Source organism: Melanotaenia boesemani, chromosome 3, assembly GCF_017639745.1.
Source record: "Melanotaenia boesemani isolate fMelBoe1 chromosome 3, fMelBoe1.pri, whole genome shotgun sequence".
In the NCBI taxonomy this organism is placed as follows: domain Eukaryota; kingdom Metazoa; phylum Chordata; class Actinopteri; order Atheriniformes; family Melanotaeniidae; genus Melanotaenia; species Melanotaenia boesemani.
Genome location: NC_055684.1, coordinates 11,807,196 through 11,825,742, shown reverse-complemented (window position 1 = coordinate 11,825,742; position 18,547 = coordinate 11,807,196). Strand labels below are relative to the sequence as shown.

Here is an 18,547-nt window from a genome sequence, read left to right as displayed (position 1 = left end):
AGACTCCCATTTACTGCTCCTTTTCGCAGGGTCCCGCTATCTTGTGAGGCAAGGTAGATTACTATTCTATTGCGGTAGAGTAGAGTTAGTCCGGCACTGAGGTGAAAACTTCGGTGGTAATAATAGGCGTTTTAGTCAATTTTTGTGCCTGAGTTTGGGCTCCTCGAAGAAGAAAAATCCAGCAAGGAGACGTCCTAGCTGCATAATGGGAAACACAGCTGTGACGGGGAAGGAGAGTAAATGAGACTCCCAAATTTTAAGAGATATGAAAAAGAAATATGGACCTGACTACACGGACTGCATGACTTACTGGACAAAGAAACATGGTTTTCCAGAGAACGGGAGTTTGAGTAAGAAGGAATTAGATAAGCTGAATGAGGCAGCACAGAAGGACTGGGATGAGAAAAAGAAAAAAAAGAAAATCAAGGCGACGGATGTAGAGAAGTGGGAACGGCATAATAAATGCATTGAAATGTGGAAGAATGAGAGTGAATGTAGGGTTAGGAAAGCTAATACTAAAGAAATGGGTGGGGGATTAGATATGACTGGAGATATAGGAAACAGGAGGGATAATGCATCCCTGCCTAGTGCACCTCCACAATATAATAATAATTTAGGGCATTCACAACCCTCTCCATATCGTTCACTGCAGGAACGATTACAGGCGCTGAAGGTGGATCCAGATCTGGACTCCTGTCCCCCGGTGTTACAGCAGCCCCAGCAGCCTCAGCAGCGTCATCCAGAGGACCGACGGAGAGATGAGACATCGGGTCCCGCTGACTCCAACCATGGCCAAGCTACAGGGGGAACCGAAAGACCGTCAGCAGACATGACCAGCCCTTCACGTACCAAGTCCGGGAAGATCTACGGACCGGAGGTGTCAGCAACCTCCCCTTTCTACAAATTTGGACAGACTGCAAAGGGCCTATTTTTGGGACAAAATACTGCTGAAGATGAAGACACTGAGGTTTTTAGTGCCCCCATGGTGGAAGTATCAGGACCCACCGGCCCCATATTGGTTTATCGCCCTTGGTCCCCCTCTGAAATCATGGAACATGCTAAAAATCTTCCTGACATGGATGAAAACAAGAAAAAAGCTGAATCCAAGAAAGAAAAACAGATGTCAACAGCCCTGACTCTGTTCACCTCCCAAAATCAGCCACAATCCAATAGGGATAGGAGAGGCAGAGGAAGGGGCAGAGGAAGACGAGAGAGGGGCGGCAACCAACAACAGCGTGGGGCGTGTCATCGCTGTGACCAATATGGACACTGGAAGGATAACTGCCCACAACGACATGGGCCGTGTCATCGCTGTGGCCAATATGGACACTGGAAGGATAACTGCCCTCAGGATAATGGGCCCACCCACCAGAAGGAATACCAGCAGGCTGACTGAGGGGCGGACCCGGGAGACAGGACTCCAGAGGAGCTTTTTTCTCCACCCACCACAGTTTTCGCTGCAGCAACTGTTGAGGGAAGTGAAATGCACACACACACATACACACACACATACACTCATTTAGCTGCTATAGCTTATAAACGTTTTCCTTTGTTTACATTGTCTGTAAATAATCAACCAGTTTCTTTTATGGTTGACAGTGGTGCAACTCACTCAGTTCTTAAGACAGGCACCCTAAATCCCATACCACCACTCAGTGGTAAGACTGTTATTTCTGTGTCTGCTGGAGGCCATCATGACAAAGAAAAATTCACGGTACCTTTAACCTGCTCAGTACAAGGTGAGCATCCATTTACACATTCCTTTCTTTTGTCCAAAGTTTGTCCTGTAAATTTACTGGGCCGTGATCTGATGTGCAAACTGGGAATTCAGATTTCCTCTGGGTCTCAGGGGCTGACCATATCATGTTCATCTTCTGACACTGAGGAAAAAGATTTAATGATGGTTAAATATAGCCCAAGAGCTCCCTGCTATGCTTATCAGTGGAAAATGGGAAGCTCCCCTCTTTCTTCACATTGGCTGTCCCTCTGCAGAGCCAGAGTCTCCCCTGGGGCAGAGGTGATGGGGGAGAGGGATTTACATTGCACATCCTACATCTGTCCTGATGGGCCAGATCAGCAGTATGAAAAAATCTTTTTTAGGGACTGCTCTGACAAACTGACTGTGACATGTATGTTTTGGAATGAAAGTATGTGTGTTTTGTCTGTCTCACTAACCTCTGACCAACAGAAGTTGTTTAAACTTCACACACACCCACACGTGTCTCTTTCCAAGTCCCACTCGACTGAGTGGAAGGATTTGGGCCCCTTTGTTGCTACTGCTCTCAGAGAGTCTCAGTGGAAATCCACTCATGACTCAGCAGTTTTGTTTTCTCCAAGGCTGGGTGTGTTTAAGCAGAGCATGCTCTCTGTGATTCATTGCCAGAAAAGTGTTCAGTTGGTAGATGATGATTTTCTGACATGTTTATCTGCTGACTCACCCTTGCCACCTGTTCCCCCAGCCCTCTCTCAGGTTCCCTCTGATTTGTGGGCTACCTCTCCCCATGATGTGGGCCTGGTTAAGAACTGCCCCCCAGTAATCATCACTCCGAAATCTGACTACCGCCCCTGCCAGAAGCAATATCCTCTCAAACCTGAAGCTTTGGAGGGTATTACACCTGTCTTCAATTCACATCTTAGGAGTGGTATTGTTGTTTCTTGTCCAAATTCACCTGTTCGCACTCCTATTTTCCCAATCATGAAACCACGTAAACCACCAGCCAAACCTGACTGGCGTTTTGTCCAAGATCTCCAAGCTGTCAATAAAGCAGTTATTTCACGGGCCCCTATGATGCCCAACCCCCACACCATCGTGTCGCAGATTCCTCCTACTGCTACACATTTCTCCGTGGTAGATCTGGCAAATGCTTTTACGTCTGTTCCTGTTCATCCAGACAGCCAATTCTGGTTCGCTTTTGAGTTCAATGGGAAACCATACACTTGGACCCGGCTTCCCCAGGGGTACTGTGAGTCCCCCACAATCTACAATGAGGTACTAAGAGATTCTCTTTCTTCTTTGCAGCTTCCACAGGGCGTAGTTTTATTAACTTACGTTGATGACCTTCTGCTCTGCTGTCCTCTGCCTCCTTGTGTGAGGAAGCCACACTGGCCCTCCTCCTCCATCTTCATTCTGAGGGTCATAAAGCCAGTCTGCGTAAACTACAGTTCTGCCAGCCTCAAGTCATCTTTCTAGGGCATCACATTTCTGCCACCACCAAGGCCCTGACCCCTAAACGGATTGAGGCCATTCAGAAAGCACCAAAACCTGTTACCAAGACACAGCTGATGTCATTTCTAGGTATGGTAGGGTTTTGTCGGGCCTTTATTCCACATTTTTCTGAACTTGAGGCCCCCCTGACTTCCTGTATACATGGTAAGAATCTATCTGCTCATGACCATTTCGTCTGGACCCCGGAGGCTGAGCAGGCTTTCCTGTCTGTGAAACAAGCGCTGTGTTCTGCTCCAGCCCTGGCTCTGCCAGAACCAGCCAAACCTTTCTTTCAGTTTGTTGATGAAAAACATGGTTTCATGTCTTCTGTTCTCCTTCAACAGCACGGCTCTCACAAGCGCCCGGTGGCCTATTACTCTTCCAAGCTCGACTCTGTTGCTGCGGGGCTTCCTGGCTGTCTGAGAGCTGTGGCTGCATGTGAGAAGGCTGTACTTGCATCACGTGACATTGTGGGATACAGTGAACTAACTGTTTTTGTTCCTCATTCTGTATCCATCATTTTGCTCGAACAAAAGACTTCTCATCTGTCTGCAGCTAGATGGCTGAGATACACCACAGTTCTTCTCGATATGCCTAACATCACTATGAAACGGTGTACATCACTTAACCCTGCCACTCTTCTTCCTACCGCAGAAGATGGTGTTCATCACTGTTGTGAGACTGTTCTGTCTGAAATCTGCACTCCGAGACCAGATTTATCTGATGAGCCTCTTCTTAACTCTGATCTCATTCTTTTTTGTGATGGCTCCTCCTTCAGAGACCATTCTGGTAAGAACAGAGTGGGTTTTGCTGTCTGTGATGAGCATCAGGTTCTCTTCTCTGGCTCCCTCCCTTCACAATTCTCTGCTCAGACAGCTGAACTTGTTGCTCTCACTGAGGCCTGTAAATTCGCACAAGGTAAGTCCCTGACTGTGTATACCGATTCGCGTTACGCCTTTGGTGTAGTTCATGACTTTGGTGCGTTGTGGCGTCACCGTAATTTTTTGAAATCTGATGGTAAGCCTATTTTGAACTCCACACAGGTTGCGGCTCTCCTTGACGCTATTCTTCTTCCTTCAGATGTCGCTGTAGTGAAATGTCAAGCTCACACTAATGACACTTCCTCTGTTGCCCGTGGCAACGCCTTGGCCGACCAGACTGCTAAGCAGGCAGCTCTGTCAGCCTCGCCGCACATTCTCACCTCTTCTCCTCTCACAGAAGAGGATCACTCTCCTCCCTGTTCTCTGCAGGACATCCAGTCTTTTTCTACTCCAGAGGAACGCTCTGTCTGGAAGGCTAACTCCTGCACCCCTGATTCTGCAGGTGTATGGCGCTCTGTTGATGGAAAACCTTGCCTTCCTCGCCATTTCTTCCCCTGGTTTGCTAAGTTGTCACATGGGTTGGACCATGTGTCAAAAGGGGGGATGGTATCTTCCACAACATCTCTGTGGTTCACAAAAGGCTTCACTGTGGTGGCTGAAAATTACTGCAAAAAATGTTTGATCTGTGCAGGCTATAACACCGCCCGCCCTCTTGCCTGCCCTCCAGCTGGTCATACACCACCTAATCAGCCTTTTGATCATTTGATGATGGATTTCATTGAGTTAACACCTGCAGAAGGTAAGAAATATTGTCTAGTTATGGTAGACATGTGGTCAAAGTGGGTTGAAGCTTTTCCAGCAAAGCATGCCACAAGTTCAGTCGTGGCTAAGGCTCTGGTGACCGAAATCATTCCAAGATGGGGGATTCCAGTTAAGGTCTCATCTGACAATGGTTCACACTTTGTAAATGCGGCCCTGAAAGAGGTAAGTGGACTATTGGGGTTCCAGCTTAAGACTCATTGTGCTTATCACCCACAATCAGGCGGAGCAATTGAAAGAGAGAACGCCACTTTAAAAGGTAAGTTGGCTAAATGTTGTGAAGAAACAGGACTGTCTTGGCCAAAAGCCCTCCCACTCATTCTTATGCACATGAGAATGAGGAAACGTGCCCGGACAAATCTTAGTCCATTTGAGATTCTGTTTGGCAGACCTCCCTACACTGGTCTGGATCCTCCAGGACTCTCCGTGTCTACCACATACTGTGAAAGTAACATGCTTGCTTATTGTCAAAATCTGTCCAAAGTTCTCTCACAGGTGCAGAGTGTGGTGAAAGAGGCCCTGCCACGCCCAGCATCAGATCTGCTTCACTCCTTGGTTCCGGGAGATTGGATCTTGGTTCGAGAGACGAGGAGAAAGCACTGGCGGTCTAAAAGGTGGCTGGGTCCCTTCCAGGTCCTGTTGGTCACTCATACAGCCGTGAAGGTCGCTGAAAGGTCCACGTGGATTCACGCGTCCCACTGTAGAAGGTTTCAAAGTACCCCAACTCCAGCTGACCTCTCAACCACAGGGCAGAATAATCCCTGAGGTCAGCCCCGTGCGAGATGGTCCATTCTCCACGGGACAACATGAAGTACACCCAGACTGCCGTGAGGGGATGGTCGTGCGTCATCCTCTTCATCCTTATCACCTCCCTCCTCTGGTACCTGGATCCAACCGGACCTCACCTGACACAACGCACCCCAGCTTCGTCCCAACCCGCCAGACGACTGCAGGGGACAGAAGCACCCTCCCTCAGGAGGCACCGCCGAGATAACCACATCCTTCAGCATCATGATCACACTGAGAATCTTTGGTGGCAAGTTGCCAATTTGTCTGCTCATAAATTGACAAATGACAGTTGCTATGTTTGTGGACTGGTGCCGCATGCCACACCCACTCAATCAGTTTTTATTCCATATCCAGTCCCTTTGAATACCACTTTGTGGACTCTGATCATGGGTAATAGATTACACCCTAGGAACATTACTTGGCCACACCAGCGCCCTCCCCTCTCCTGGAGGAGACCAGCTGAGTTTTCCAGCAACACAAACTCCACTTGTGTTTCATCCAGAACTGTCTTCCGCTTAAGGGATCGTACAAATCCATATTCTTCTCCACCTCTTTGTTTTCAGCGAAATGGGACAGATGCACTATTCTTTTTAGGACACACTCTAGGTTGTCAGAGTATCATTTCAGCCTCATGTATATCCTCACCTTGCCCCAAACGCTCTGACCCGTTCACTTTAAATCCTCGTGATTTATTCCCTGATAGTTCTCCCTCTACAGAGTGGGCCTCAGGAGTTGTTGTGTTTAACCTTACAGCTCTCTTACCTTTTCCTGACCTTCCTATGTACAATAATTCTGTTCTTAACACCATTTGGTCTTATATCCCATCAGATACCGGCTTTGGATGTCCTCAGAACATGGTTTGGACATGTGGCAGACACTCTTATATTTACCTTCCTGTCAATTGGTCTGGAACATGTTATCTGGCTTATCTGCTCCCTGATGTCTCTGCGTTTACTCTAACCCCAAATGGTACATTGCGGCCTTTTCCTGAACCCTTTCATCACCCCCATCGTGTTAAACGCGGTATCTTCTCTCCACAGATGAAAGGATTTAGGATGGCTTTGCCCTGGTGGGGGTTGGGGAACTAGCATGGACTGTGGAAGATCTATCAATCTCTTTGAAAAATTTAACCTCTTTATGTGTGATTAATATGTTGCATTTTAATCAAAGGGGTGGATTGTAATGGAAAATTTACAATATATACCCTTATAGTTTGTAGGTTACACTTTGTATGTCTGTGTATCTAGATAAGAACTCCTTCTCACACCTTCCCCCCTCTCTCATCCCCTCAACAGATGTTGAGAGTTTAATGAGCTTCCTCCTTTGCACCCTTCACTCCGTAACATTTGTTAACAGCTATGTGAGAAATTTAAAACAATGACCTCCTACTGTGATGTTATCAGCTCATGCCTGGTATATTAACTAAGCTCACTTGTATCTGGCAGACTCTCGCAGACAAACTCCTTTGACTGTGCGACTCTCATTGCCGGCCGGCTCTTAATAAAACTACTTTGTTCGATTCTCACTTAGTGTGTGATCTTTGATAACTAAAGATTTCCACAACAGTAGTGTACAGAAAGATCAGTACAACATGAACAACTGCACTGCTAGCTGTGCTAATGCTAATCTGCTGACACGTATAATGTGACAGTGTCTTCATTGTAAAGTATTATTATAAACTTAAAACCTTCAGCCCTTTGACAAAGAGAGGAAAAGGGAAAAAGTTTTTAAAATATGTATTCTTAAAAATTTTTTAGAATAAAATTTGTAACAGGTTTTGAAGACACATACAAACAAACACACTAAGAAGGTTAAGTATGAAAGGATAGCAGGCCAAGAACAAGTACAGACAGTTACTGAATGAGCGGCAGTTAAAAACACTCCCACATAACACACAGCTGAAGACTTTGTAAGGAGAAAATTTAACACTAGATGTAAATGATCTTTCTCTGTCTAAATCCTGAATTGCATCATTGTGTGAATAAATAAACTGGTTTTAGGAGTGGGGGATGGGCTCCACGCTGCTACTGACTGTGATGATCATATAATTGCAAATAACACAAATAGAGACATATGTAAAAGGACAAAGGTAAATGGACTCAGGAGATAGCAGATAGAGTTTGGTCTCATCTGGTCAAATTTTGTGCTCAGGTCAGGTTACAGTTTATTGGCCAGATGAGGCTGAAATGTCATAACCTGGCTTCAGCACAGGCTGTGGCAACTGTGCTTCAGGTGTGACCCAAAGGTCCAAATACTAGGCAAATTAAGGCAATGTTTGATGGCGGATTCTAGGCAACATATTCTGAAGCAACACCACCAGACATCTGCAGATGTGGCCTAAACATTATGTGAAGCATCCCTACCTAAATCCAATTATCTGCAGCTGATGACTTCCCCTAAGTGATTTTCTGTTTTTAATTACATTTGGAGCATTATCTGTATTCATTAGTAAGCAACAATGCAGAGATAAAAGGAAATGAATGGTAGATTAATGTTTCTGCATGGTCACATAAATAATTTTGTCCAGGTTCTGTTTATCAAAAATAATAAACATATTTTCAGTTTAATGAAAATTTTCTCATAATATTCAAAGAACATAATGACTCCTGTGACATAATTCAATTCAATTCAGCTTGTCTGCCTCCCAAACCCACACTGGGAGCAGCAGTCTTAGACAGAACTGTTCTGTTGAGGAAAATATGGACCCATGAAGAGTATGACATGTAATTTTTTTAACTGTTTATAGAACATCTGTAATATCCATCATGACCCCTGGAAGCTTCTCCATCTTCACTTGTTCAGTTAAGGTTAAAAATGCTCCCATTACCACCTCACTATAGAACAAAATGGAGAATCATGTCAACTTTAACATGAAATAGTTAACAGTCTCCATTGACTATGTTTAAGTTTTCAACCAGTTTGAAGTGCCTGAACCATTTTTTTTAATATTTCTTTGTTTTCTTTAATATTAATAATATTAAAGGCACGATTTCCGGTTGTGTATTTAAAAAGGTTAATGGAAGCAGCCAAGTTCAAGAGAACAAACTGGAGTGGTGTCTGAAGTTTTTGATAAGAGACTTGATACGGGAAGCAGAAAACAACTATTCTGATGCAGCAACAGAGTCGTTGACATGACTAAATTCATGAATGATCAGCTATTTCTGCTTCCACAGAAAAAGTACGGCCAATACTTGCTGACATGAAAGACCAATCACAAAAGTTGAAAATAAAAGCTAAAAAAATATATAACTTAGTTACAGAAATACAAAACATTTGCACCTCATTATACACACCTACTCAAGAATAAATTCAATTTCTTGAATTCCTACACACTGCGATGTACTGGCGACCTGTCCAGGGTGTACCCTGCCTCTCGCCTGCTAACTTGTGGGATAGGTTTCAGCTTCCCCGCGACCCTGTATTGGACTCAGCGGTACAGAAAATGCTATCCCTAAGCAACTACGGAGGGAGAGGAGGGTAAAGAGTCTGTGTCCACAGTTCTACTTTGTTTGGAAAAGTCATGCTACAATTATCTGACCAAGGCTAACACAACTGACATAGCTTACTAAAGGTTTATGGTTTCTTTCTGGAGATGGAAGAGCACATCTCTATTAGCTTATTCCGCTAAGGGTTGCAAAATGTTTTTACTTAACTTTCAGGATCTATGCCGTTTGTGCTGGTTTTGGTCAGCTCTCTCTCTCTGATTGGTTAGGTATTAGACAAATCTCATTGACTCCCCAGTAGGGTTGTAAAATGTGGGTAAATGTTTTGTACTTGTATAACTGACTTATTATTTCTAACTTGTAATTTAACTTGTGGTGGTGTGGTGGTTAGCATAGCGGCCTCACAGCAAGAAGGTCACTGCTTTGAGCCTCGGCTTGGGGGAGGTTCCAGCAGTGGCCTTTCTGTGTTGATTTGCATGTTCTCCCCATGTATGCGTGGGTTCTCTCCAGGTATTCCAGCTTCCTTACACCGTCAAAAGACATGCATGGTAGGTTAGTTGGTGACTGTAAATTCTCCCTAGGAGTGAGCGTGAAGTTGTTTGTCTCATTCTGTGTTGGCCCTGCGATGGACTGGTGATCTATCCAGGTTGTACCTGCCTCTCACCTGCTAAATGCTGGGTTAGGTTTCCACAACCCTTAATGGACGAAGTGGTATTGACACGGCCTGCAGCCGCGGTACCAGGAAGCGGACCCAAAAGCAGAACACTTAGACAGCCGGGAGAAAGGTGCGACAATGTTTATTAATGACAAGTGTTGGTAGCTTGATCTAGGTCCGGGCAACTCTTCTGTGGAAAGGGCAGAGGGTTATTGCAGGGAAAGGTGCTGGGTTGTGTCAGCATTGACAGCGGCTTACTGTTTCTGCGTGAGACTGACTGTGGAGGGGTGAACCAGGAGATGTTATCTGTGGATGGTGTTGTGAGCTTGGTTGCAGGCAGGGCGAGCAGGCAGGCAGGTAGCTTGATGTGAGGAGTAGTCCAAAATCCTGGGTGCTGAGGTTAACTGAGGGGATCAAGGTCTTAGTCTGTAGAAAAAATGACAAGGTCAATAATCCAAGAGCAAAGCACAGATAGATCGTAGGTAGAGGCCTGATTACCACGCTTCATTGAATGACAATCTGGCGAAGACTGGAGCTCCTGCATGACTCTAAATAGCCGGGAGAAGAGCTGGCTAACGAGCCCGCTGATGAGCTGCAGGTGATGTCAATTGAGGCTCCAGCCTCCGCCCTCCGTCCCCACGGCAACCTGCTCAACCCAACCTGCAAACTCTCACACACACACACAGAGCCATGACAGGTATAGATAATGGATGGATGGTACTTTCATTTTTGCTGAATTAATCCATACATGTAGATTTGATTTGTATTTGTACATATTTTTACTTATGTCCCTGACATAGATCCATATTGTTTAAGCCATATTTACAATAGTTTATGTGTAAAAGTGCAAAATTTCAATAATAGGGCTGTACTCTGGGCTAAAAGAGTGGGCACACCTCTCTTTTACTAAACGTGTTTACCAACTAAAATGTAACACATGGAAGTTTTAAAACTCACATCTACAATTTGTGGATTAACAGAGATGATATTGATCAGTTTCACCCAACAAGACAGCTGGTGGCTTATTCTCCAAATGTGTGGGCTGATGTCTGCAGCCCCAAAATAGCAAACTAACCTATTTAATTCAGAAAGCTGTGCAAATTAAAAACTGAATATAACTTGGTTCTGTTATACGGTTATAAGGTACGTTATAACTTTTTGTACACAGAACATTAACAATCCATGACTAATAATGGTAAATCTGCTCATATCAGTGGGTGTATCTGTGTTAAAAGTTCAGATTAAACATGCTACAGTTAAAACTTATTGTCACCAACCTGGTGAGGCCACCTTTACATGTTGTTGGTGATAAGTAGCTGGTTGCTGTTGTCAGATTAATTGAAATCATTGCAAATCTGCACGTGTTACTTTTCAGTGAAGTAATTAAAAGTTTACGCATCTTGATGTAAGTGTAGCAGGAAATGAATATGGTACTTTTTTCTCTACCAGTTTCCTGTCAGTCTCTGTCATCTGGTAAAGTACAAAATAAAAAATTTTTAAAAATCCCAGGGATAATAACACTCTTATTGCTCATTTTTGAATGTGCTGATACAGAAACAAAAAGCTTGCTGCAATAGAAAATAAGTTGATTGGACTGAGAATTTATTGTGTTTTTGTGTTTCCCAGTCATGCTGTTGTCCCTGACTGGTTATTGCTGCTCCAACCTGGCGACAAAACCTTGGGAGACAATAGTTTGAGAATATGTGACTTGTTCCAAATCAGAATTAGAAAAGAATCTGGATGGAAATTGTAAAAGAAGTTGAAATTACTGTCACGTTTCCGAACATCTGAAGTGAAACAGAGCCTGCTGAGTTCCTCCTTTTTTTTCCCTGCCAGAACTTTTCAACCAGTTAGTGGGTGAGAAAAGTTGTTGTTTGTCTATAGAAAACCAAAATCCCTGAGAGAAGCCCCCATTAGTCCAAGTGTATGTGTGAATGGGAGGGGTTGTCTGTGTTATGAATACATGAAGTTAAGCGGGGAAGGAGGAGGAGTGGATGGAGCAAGATGCCAAAGTTTGGAGTGGAAAAATACAGCAGTCCATTCACAGGCGGAGACTTCTCTGTTGAGCATTCTGTCCAATCACATTGCAGGAAAACACAATGATCCACAGCAGCAAGACAAACCAGCAGCAAGGCTCCAAGTCTGGACAGCTTCATGTTAACTTTTATTTGCCCTAATCGTACACATAACTGTTTTAATAAACCTTCATTAAAAAAAAATCTCTTTGTAGAGCGTTAGCAACTAAGGTACACATATGTCAAATAAAAATCCCTTCAAACCCCAACATCACATACAATAAAATATCTTTTTCTGCAGTTTTGTTGGGAGACCCTTAAAATCATCAGTAGATATGGGTTTCTTTGGCTAAGGTATGCAATGAGAAAATACAGTTTCCCCAAATCTGTTAAAGCCCAGGGCTCATTAAAAAGCAGCTACTTGGCAGATAAAAAAAGGGAATCAAGGTAAGCTGGAAGATTACCCTGTATTTCTTTATGGACATAAAATATACCACTGCTTTTGTCTGTGAGCAGTCAGCCATGTAAAATCTACCAAATCATTAACAATACAGTGCTTTGCAACAAACTTGGCAATTGTAAATAATCATAGTGATTCATGGTAGCCTAAATCATAGCTCTGTTAAATAGAAATGGCTCCATGCATATACAACCCCAGTTCCAAAAAACCTGGGTTGCTGTGTAAAATGTAAATAATAACAATGCAATAATTTGCAAATCTCATTAACCCATATCTTATCCCCAGTAGTAAAGTAATTTGTTCCAAATAGAAAGTAGTAAGAATCTGGACTGCAGGCAGGCCAGTACAGCACCCAGACTCTTCTCCAGTAAAGCAATGCTGTTGTGATGGATGCAGTGGTTCAGCATTGTCTTGCTGAATTCTGTAAGGTCAGCAAACCTTTGTACCTCTTTGAGATGAGCATTTTATTTACCATGATATCGTCTGGAAAAAGTAACCATGTGAGGAATGCAAACTGGTGTAGCTGCAAAACAGCTTTCAAAACAACATCATCTCTCAAGTCCACAGAGGCGAAAATCTATGTACTTGTATACAGAATTAAACACATACCTGTTCTACTTTAGACTTTTGACATTTACCCAAAAAAGACGCACATAGTAACCTTAACTGAAACAAATCAAACAACACTGGCAAAATCGTGTATGACTTGAGATTATTGTTGTTGATGAAAAGGGCCTCTGCAGAAAAAGTTTGGGAACTACTGGTTTAAGCAGATCCAATATGGCCAATTTCCTACATGAAGGTGTTGCATAATCAGTAATATTGTTCTCCATATTAATCTGTTTTTGTTTCTTTTTTAACTTAAAAAAGTTTGTCCACATACCATTCATGTGAGTGAATTGTAATTCACTCTCTCCTGGTAAACTCCCTTTTCCCTTAATACTCTTCCTTCACTACCTCTTTTCCATTAGATTCAACCATTTTCAGCTCTTTAACAAAAGTCAGTCACAATTGCAGGCGCTCCTGGCTTACATCACAAAATACCTTTGTGTCCTATCATACAACAAAGCACGACGTACAATCAAACTCTTTACAGCGACTCATTTCTTTACTAAATTTGTCACTAGATGGGTGTTTACACATTCTTCTGGTAGAGGCCGGCATGTCCTAAAACCGGTCTTTCCAAATCTGAATGCAGGTACAATTTTTCAAATCTCAAAGTTTTGAAAGCAGACCCTTTATGCGAGTCTGGGCCTGTCTGAAACATTAACATCGATGGCTGAATGATGATTTACTTCAAAATGTGCATCAAAAAAACTTGATGTAAACATGCCAAACTATTGAGATAACACATAGATAACGATGCCCTTCGTGCCCTTTTCGAAATATTTTTGCATCTTCCATTCCTTTATTAGTCTCATATTACACAGAGCAGGAGTACAAACTCAGCAACATGTCCTCCACAACATGATCCAAATCTCTTCCTCATGTTGAAAATCTATGTAAACCTTTATTGTTGCTCTGCATTACGACTTAGGATCCCGGGGTTCTATTTCATTCAGTCTTCCAGCTGTACCTGCATGGATTGTTTTTGATGACTAATGATTAGAGTAGTGATTCCCAAACTTTTTGACCCCCCCACCCCCCAAATGTAAGGCTTGAAAACTGTCAGTCTTTATAAATAAGGAGGATAAAGTTGTTTTGGTAGATTTGGTTCACTGCTGTAACAAGGCCCCTCCATGCCCAAACTCAGCTTCATTTGCTGAGATAATGCCAAATTCAGATTTTTAATATGGCATGACTAATAACTTTGCTGTTTATGCAATAATACTTTAAGAGATTAATCTCGTTGCATTAATGCGTTCATTTTGACAGCTTGAAAGTTTATTTGATTAATGCATATTTTTTTACGTTGATCTGATGACCCCCTGAAATTATCTTGGGATCCTCTTGGGGGTCAGGACCTCCAGTGTGAGAAAGGCTGGAATAGAGAGTAGTAGACAGAAAGTCTGGAGACATGATTGAGGATGATAGTAGAGGTGTGGAACCATCAGGAGGGAAGGAAAACGCAAAGGAACAGATGGTTGTTTGCCATGAGGTGTTAAGCAGTGCAGTTATACAGGAATGTGTGAGTCAAATCAGTTAAAGAACAACCTGTTGAGCTCATTTGTTTTTTCTTAGCTCCTTCTAGTCATGATGGTCTCCATGCTTAACCATACCTCCTTCTCAGCTTGTCCTCCATATTTGTGCTGCACTTATTTATTTATCAGCTAAGGATACACGTAGATTTTCTTAACTTGTTAGCATTGTTCCCCCCTTTTATGATTCATTCTCAGAGTAAAATTTTATTTGAGCCAGTTGTCTCATAATAGTAAAGATAGAGCACACTTGACTGAAACTAGAACTAAACCACAGATTCAGGTATAGGCTACATCAGTTTTGACTTTGCATCTCTTTTGTTTGTCATGCCAGATAGGTAAAGAGACCGTGCTTGCTCGGCAGTGGTCAGCCCTGCTAGCAGACTCATCTGCTGCCTCCTGCTGCGAGAAACACAGGTCACCACCATTTAGTTTAGCCAAAGCGAGCTAATCGAGGCTAATGCAAAGCCCTTTAAGGTAATCAGCAGAAGAAGGACGCAAAGAGAAACAGCATTGCTGACAGTCGTGTGTGAGTTGCTTCTCTGCTGCAGCTGTAAGGTGACAGGTTACATTCAGCTGATAGAAAATTAGTTTCAATTGTCTTTTATGTTGGTCTATAAATTAAGGCTGCTTGGATGTAGGTATAACAGGGATGTAAAAGTAACAGTTTGGTTTATGGGAAATCTTTTCAAGTGTATAGTGACTTCCTGAGTCCTGAGGTCGTAGGTGGAGGTAAATACCAGATGGAGGGATTTACAGTCAAATAAGATGTTTATTTACCTTATTGATCCTGACTTCAGGATAGTGTTTCACCACCACATTGGAAGATCCATCTCTTAAATTTTTTTTATCAGTTTCTGATCCTCACAGCCTAAATTTATACATGTGATGGTACATCCCAGATAGCAAAAAGATATTTGGCCCACATGTGAAGTTTTGTTTGGTTTATATTGGCTCTTGACTTATGATGTCAACTCCATTTGGCTGTCAAAGCTCAGTCACATGACCACCACACGTGACCCACAAGGAACTTGCTGTAGTCTATGTCCAAACCAGCAACTGACATTTGGACCACATCTGGCCCACGCAAAATTTGCTAGTGCTATAACTGAGGCAAGTGCCAAAAGTAGCCCGGAACAGGCCCAAACATGTCTGCTATCTGGAACAGTGCTGCATGCTGGGACAGGAGCTCAGAGGAGGAGCTCAGTTTATGACCAGTGTTACTGGTTAATGTTTGTTTTGTTTGGCATGAAACACAATCTAAACTCGTGGAAAAGGAATGAGAGTGAGAAAAGAAAGGTGGAAGAAGATGGCATCTAACTGATAGCAACTGAATCACAATTTTTATATGTCACTGTATTCACAATAAAGATTTGTTTTTAAACCCAAGTTACAAAAAAGTTGGGATGCTTTATAAAATATAAATAGAAACAGGAGACTGGTTGCTGGAGTTTAAGAAGAGGAACTCTGGTCTGATGCAGGATTCTAGCTGCTTAACATTGTCTTGCTGTGATCTGCAAGGTCTTCCCTGAAAGAGGTCTGGATGAGAGCAAATGTTGCTCTAAAACCTCCATGTACTTGCAGCAATGATGGAGTTTCTCAGATGTCATAAGCAGTAATTAATCTTTTGATGATATCATATACCGTATGTGGTGAGATCTTCAAAGTCTTCACAGTTATACGCTGAGGGACATTTTTCTGAAATTGTTCTACAGTTATCAGACACAGTTTGTCTCAGATTGATGAAGCTCTGTCTAGCTCTGAGACTCTGCCTCTCTGAAGTGCTCATTTTATACCCAGTCACATTACTGACCTGTTGCCATTTAACCTAATTAGTTATCAGATGTCTCGGTTTCAACATCTGATATGTTGTTTATGTTCTATTGGGAATAAAATACAAGTTTATGAGATTTATAAATCATATAAGTGTTTTTGTTTACATTTTACACAACATCCCAGCTTTTTTTAATTAGGGGTTGTTCATACTGAAACTTATTAAAAATGGGTTTGTGTATATGCAGTGGACAGACACGTTTATAATTTGGTTGTGAGGATTAGAAATTGACCGCTTCATGATTTTAGAGGTTGATCTTACAGTATGAGAGTAGAAACACTATAATGTTAGATGTTAGAACAAGTTAGATTTCAGAGCCTATGCAGACAGACAGCCTCGAAGCAAGTGGGAATACAATATGGCGTCTAAAAACAACAACCAGATGTGGACTAAACAGTCCTTTTTTGATTATTAGCCTCAACCTCAGTGGTTTTACCTGACTCCTTTCAAAGTTGGCCCTCAGTGTATTCATAGTCCTGCTTCAGTCCATGTGATCCATGATTGTGTTTCTTTGCTATTCCTCCTGTTTGTTCTGCTTCCCTTTTTCTTTAAGATCCTCTAATGTTGTGGCTTCACTTTACTCCTTTATGGGCTTCAACTATGATTAACGTTCACTTTGTGTTGCTTTCTACATGTCTGTGTTTCAAACTTCAGTTAAATGTACCCTGTCTGACAACCACAAACACTATCACACTCCTAAAGCAGCTATCATTACATCTCTGTGTGATATATGCTATTAACTCTTAAAAGTTTTTTTCCTTCTTAAGGAAGAAGTTGATGCTTTGATATCAAGGCAAATCTTCAACCTACACCTAATTCTACCAGAGTATGAAACATATCCAATGAAAGGCCCTCACTTCTATAGACCTAATTCTCAAAACTGGCCCTCTCAGAGACAGACAAATGCCTACAAACACACACATGGAGGAGCTCAGTTCAAGGAGTGAGGGGGAGGAAGGACTGAGTTGTTATTCTGGTTGCATGAGCTCAAACTCTCTTCAGCGGCGTGGTGAATGTTTCACAGAGCTGACAATCCCCTCCAAGCACACACACACTAACCCTAACCCACATTTAAAAAGACTTCTTCTAATCCTGACCAATAACCTAACCCTAAAGCAAGTCTTACCCATTGTGATTTATCTTCTGACGACTTGCTTTTGGTCCCCACCACAAATGGCCACACAGATTGGACCGAACAAGCTGGGTGACAGATGTTGACTCAACAGTCGAGATTCATGCTAGAACAACAGAAAGAGATTTGATCTGCTGCTGTGTTGTATCACCTACCACCTGGTTCTGATTGGCTGATGGCTGTATTGTTATTTCATCCATTTTCTAAATAAATCCTGGTGTGCGATTCCAGCCAGTTTCAGCTGTAAGAGGAAACAGCTCCTCCAGGTGGTTGGAGCTTTTCCACCTGCAAATCTCCAAAAACAGTCATTTCAAACACCTGTGATTAATAATAAATGTTAATGAAATATCTGTCACAGTCTCTGAAAATGTGCTACCTCTAATTTTAATAAACAAAACTGCGTCAGCAAAAAGATGACAACGCAAGACTTCCAGAGGGTGGCTGAGATCAGACTATTATCATATAACTGTACTAACCCAAGTTTTTTTTGTAAGATTTGGACTAAAGCTTGTTACATACTCCAGGAGATGTGAGAACTTTGTGCATGCTGTGTGTCTTTAAATGTCACATGTTTCATACATCTCATACTTTCTCACCACCTCAATTAACTGTTCATTAAAACTGTTCAACCTCACGTCAGCAGAAATGCGGAAGTTTCAACTTCATGCTTTTCCGTGTTAACCACGCCCATCTTAGATGTCTGACCAATCACACAATACTTCTTGGAGCCCCACAAAGTTCTGCTTGGCTGTGTCGAGTACAAGAACTCCCAAGCCAGGGCTGTGAGAACAAAATTTACATCAATTTAGAACAAAATCAAAGTTCTCGCTTCTTGCAACGTATCTAACAGACCTTATACAAATAAATGATGCAGTTGGAAATTGAAATACCCCTGCATGTAAACGTTAAATCACACTCAAACTGGCCACTGCATGATCCCAAGTTTGCATCCTAGGCTCTGACCCAGATGTAGAAAAACCATAACAGATAACCTGCATCTAAATTATACAATAATGGTAAAGTGAGTCCAGTTCATAGCGTGATACTGATCCACCTACAGCTATAACATTGTCAGTTTTGGTCCATAACACAGCTGATAGCCCAATCTGAATGGAAATGGAAATCCTTAAATGTGACTGGGATAATAAAAGTTGCCATCGCTGTTGGTTCAAGACAAATGCATGTTTTTATTGTAGAGAAGTGTCTTAATTCCCAGTTTCTAACAGTATATATATA

General features: G+C 42.5%; 1 protein-coding gene and 1 long non-coding RNA gene across 2 annotated transcripts; one reads left to right on the top strand and one right to left on the bottom strand.

The window, feature by feature from the left end:
* The first annotated feature begins 3,079 nt into the window (after nt 1-3,079).
* LOC121637427 (protein NYNRIN-like) lies at nt 3,080-5,610 on the top strand. Its single transcript, XM_041981605.1, has 3 exons — nt 3,080-4,528; nt 4,718-4,825; nt 5,330-5,610. Exons 1-3 carry the CDS (start codon nt 3,283-3,285, stop codon nt 5,608-5,610), a joined length of 1,635 nt encoding a protein of 544 aa, XP_041837539.1. The 5' UTR covers nt 3,080-3,282.
* A 3,770-nt stretch (nt 5,611-9,380) lies between these two features.
* Nucleotides 9,381-17,417, bottom strand: LOC121637429. The gene is made up of 2 exons (XR_006009841.1): nt 17,306-17,417; nt 9,381-10,401 (listed from the first exon to the last, which is right to left on the bottom strand). It is a non-coding gene; the product is annotated as an uncharacterized LOC121637429 (long non-coding RNA).
* Between the last annotated feature and the right edge of the window lie 1,130 nt (nt 17,418-18,547).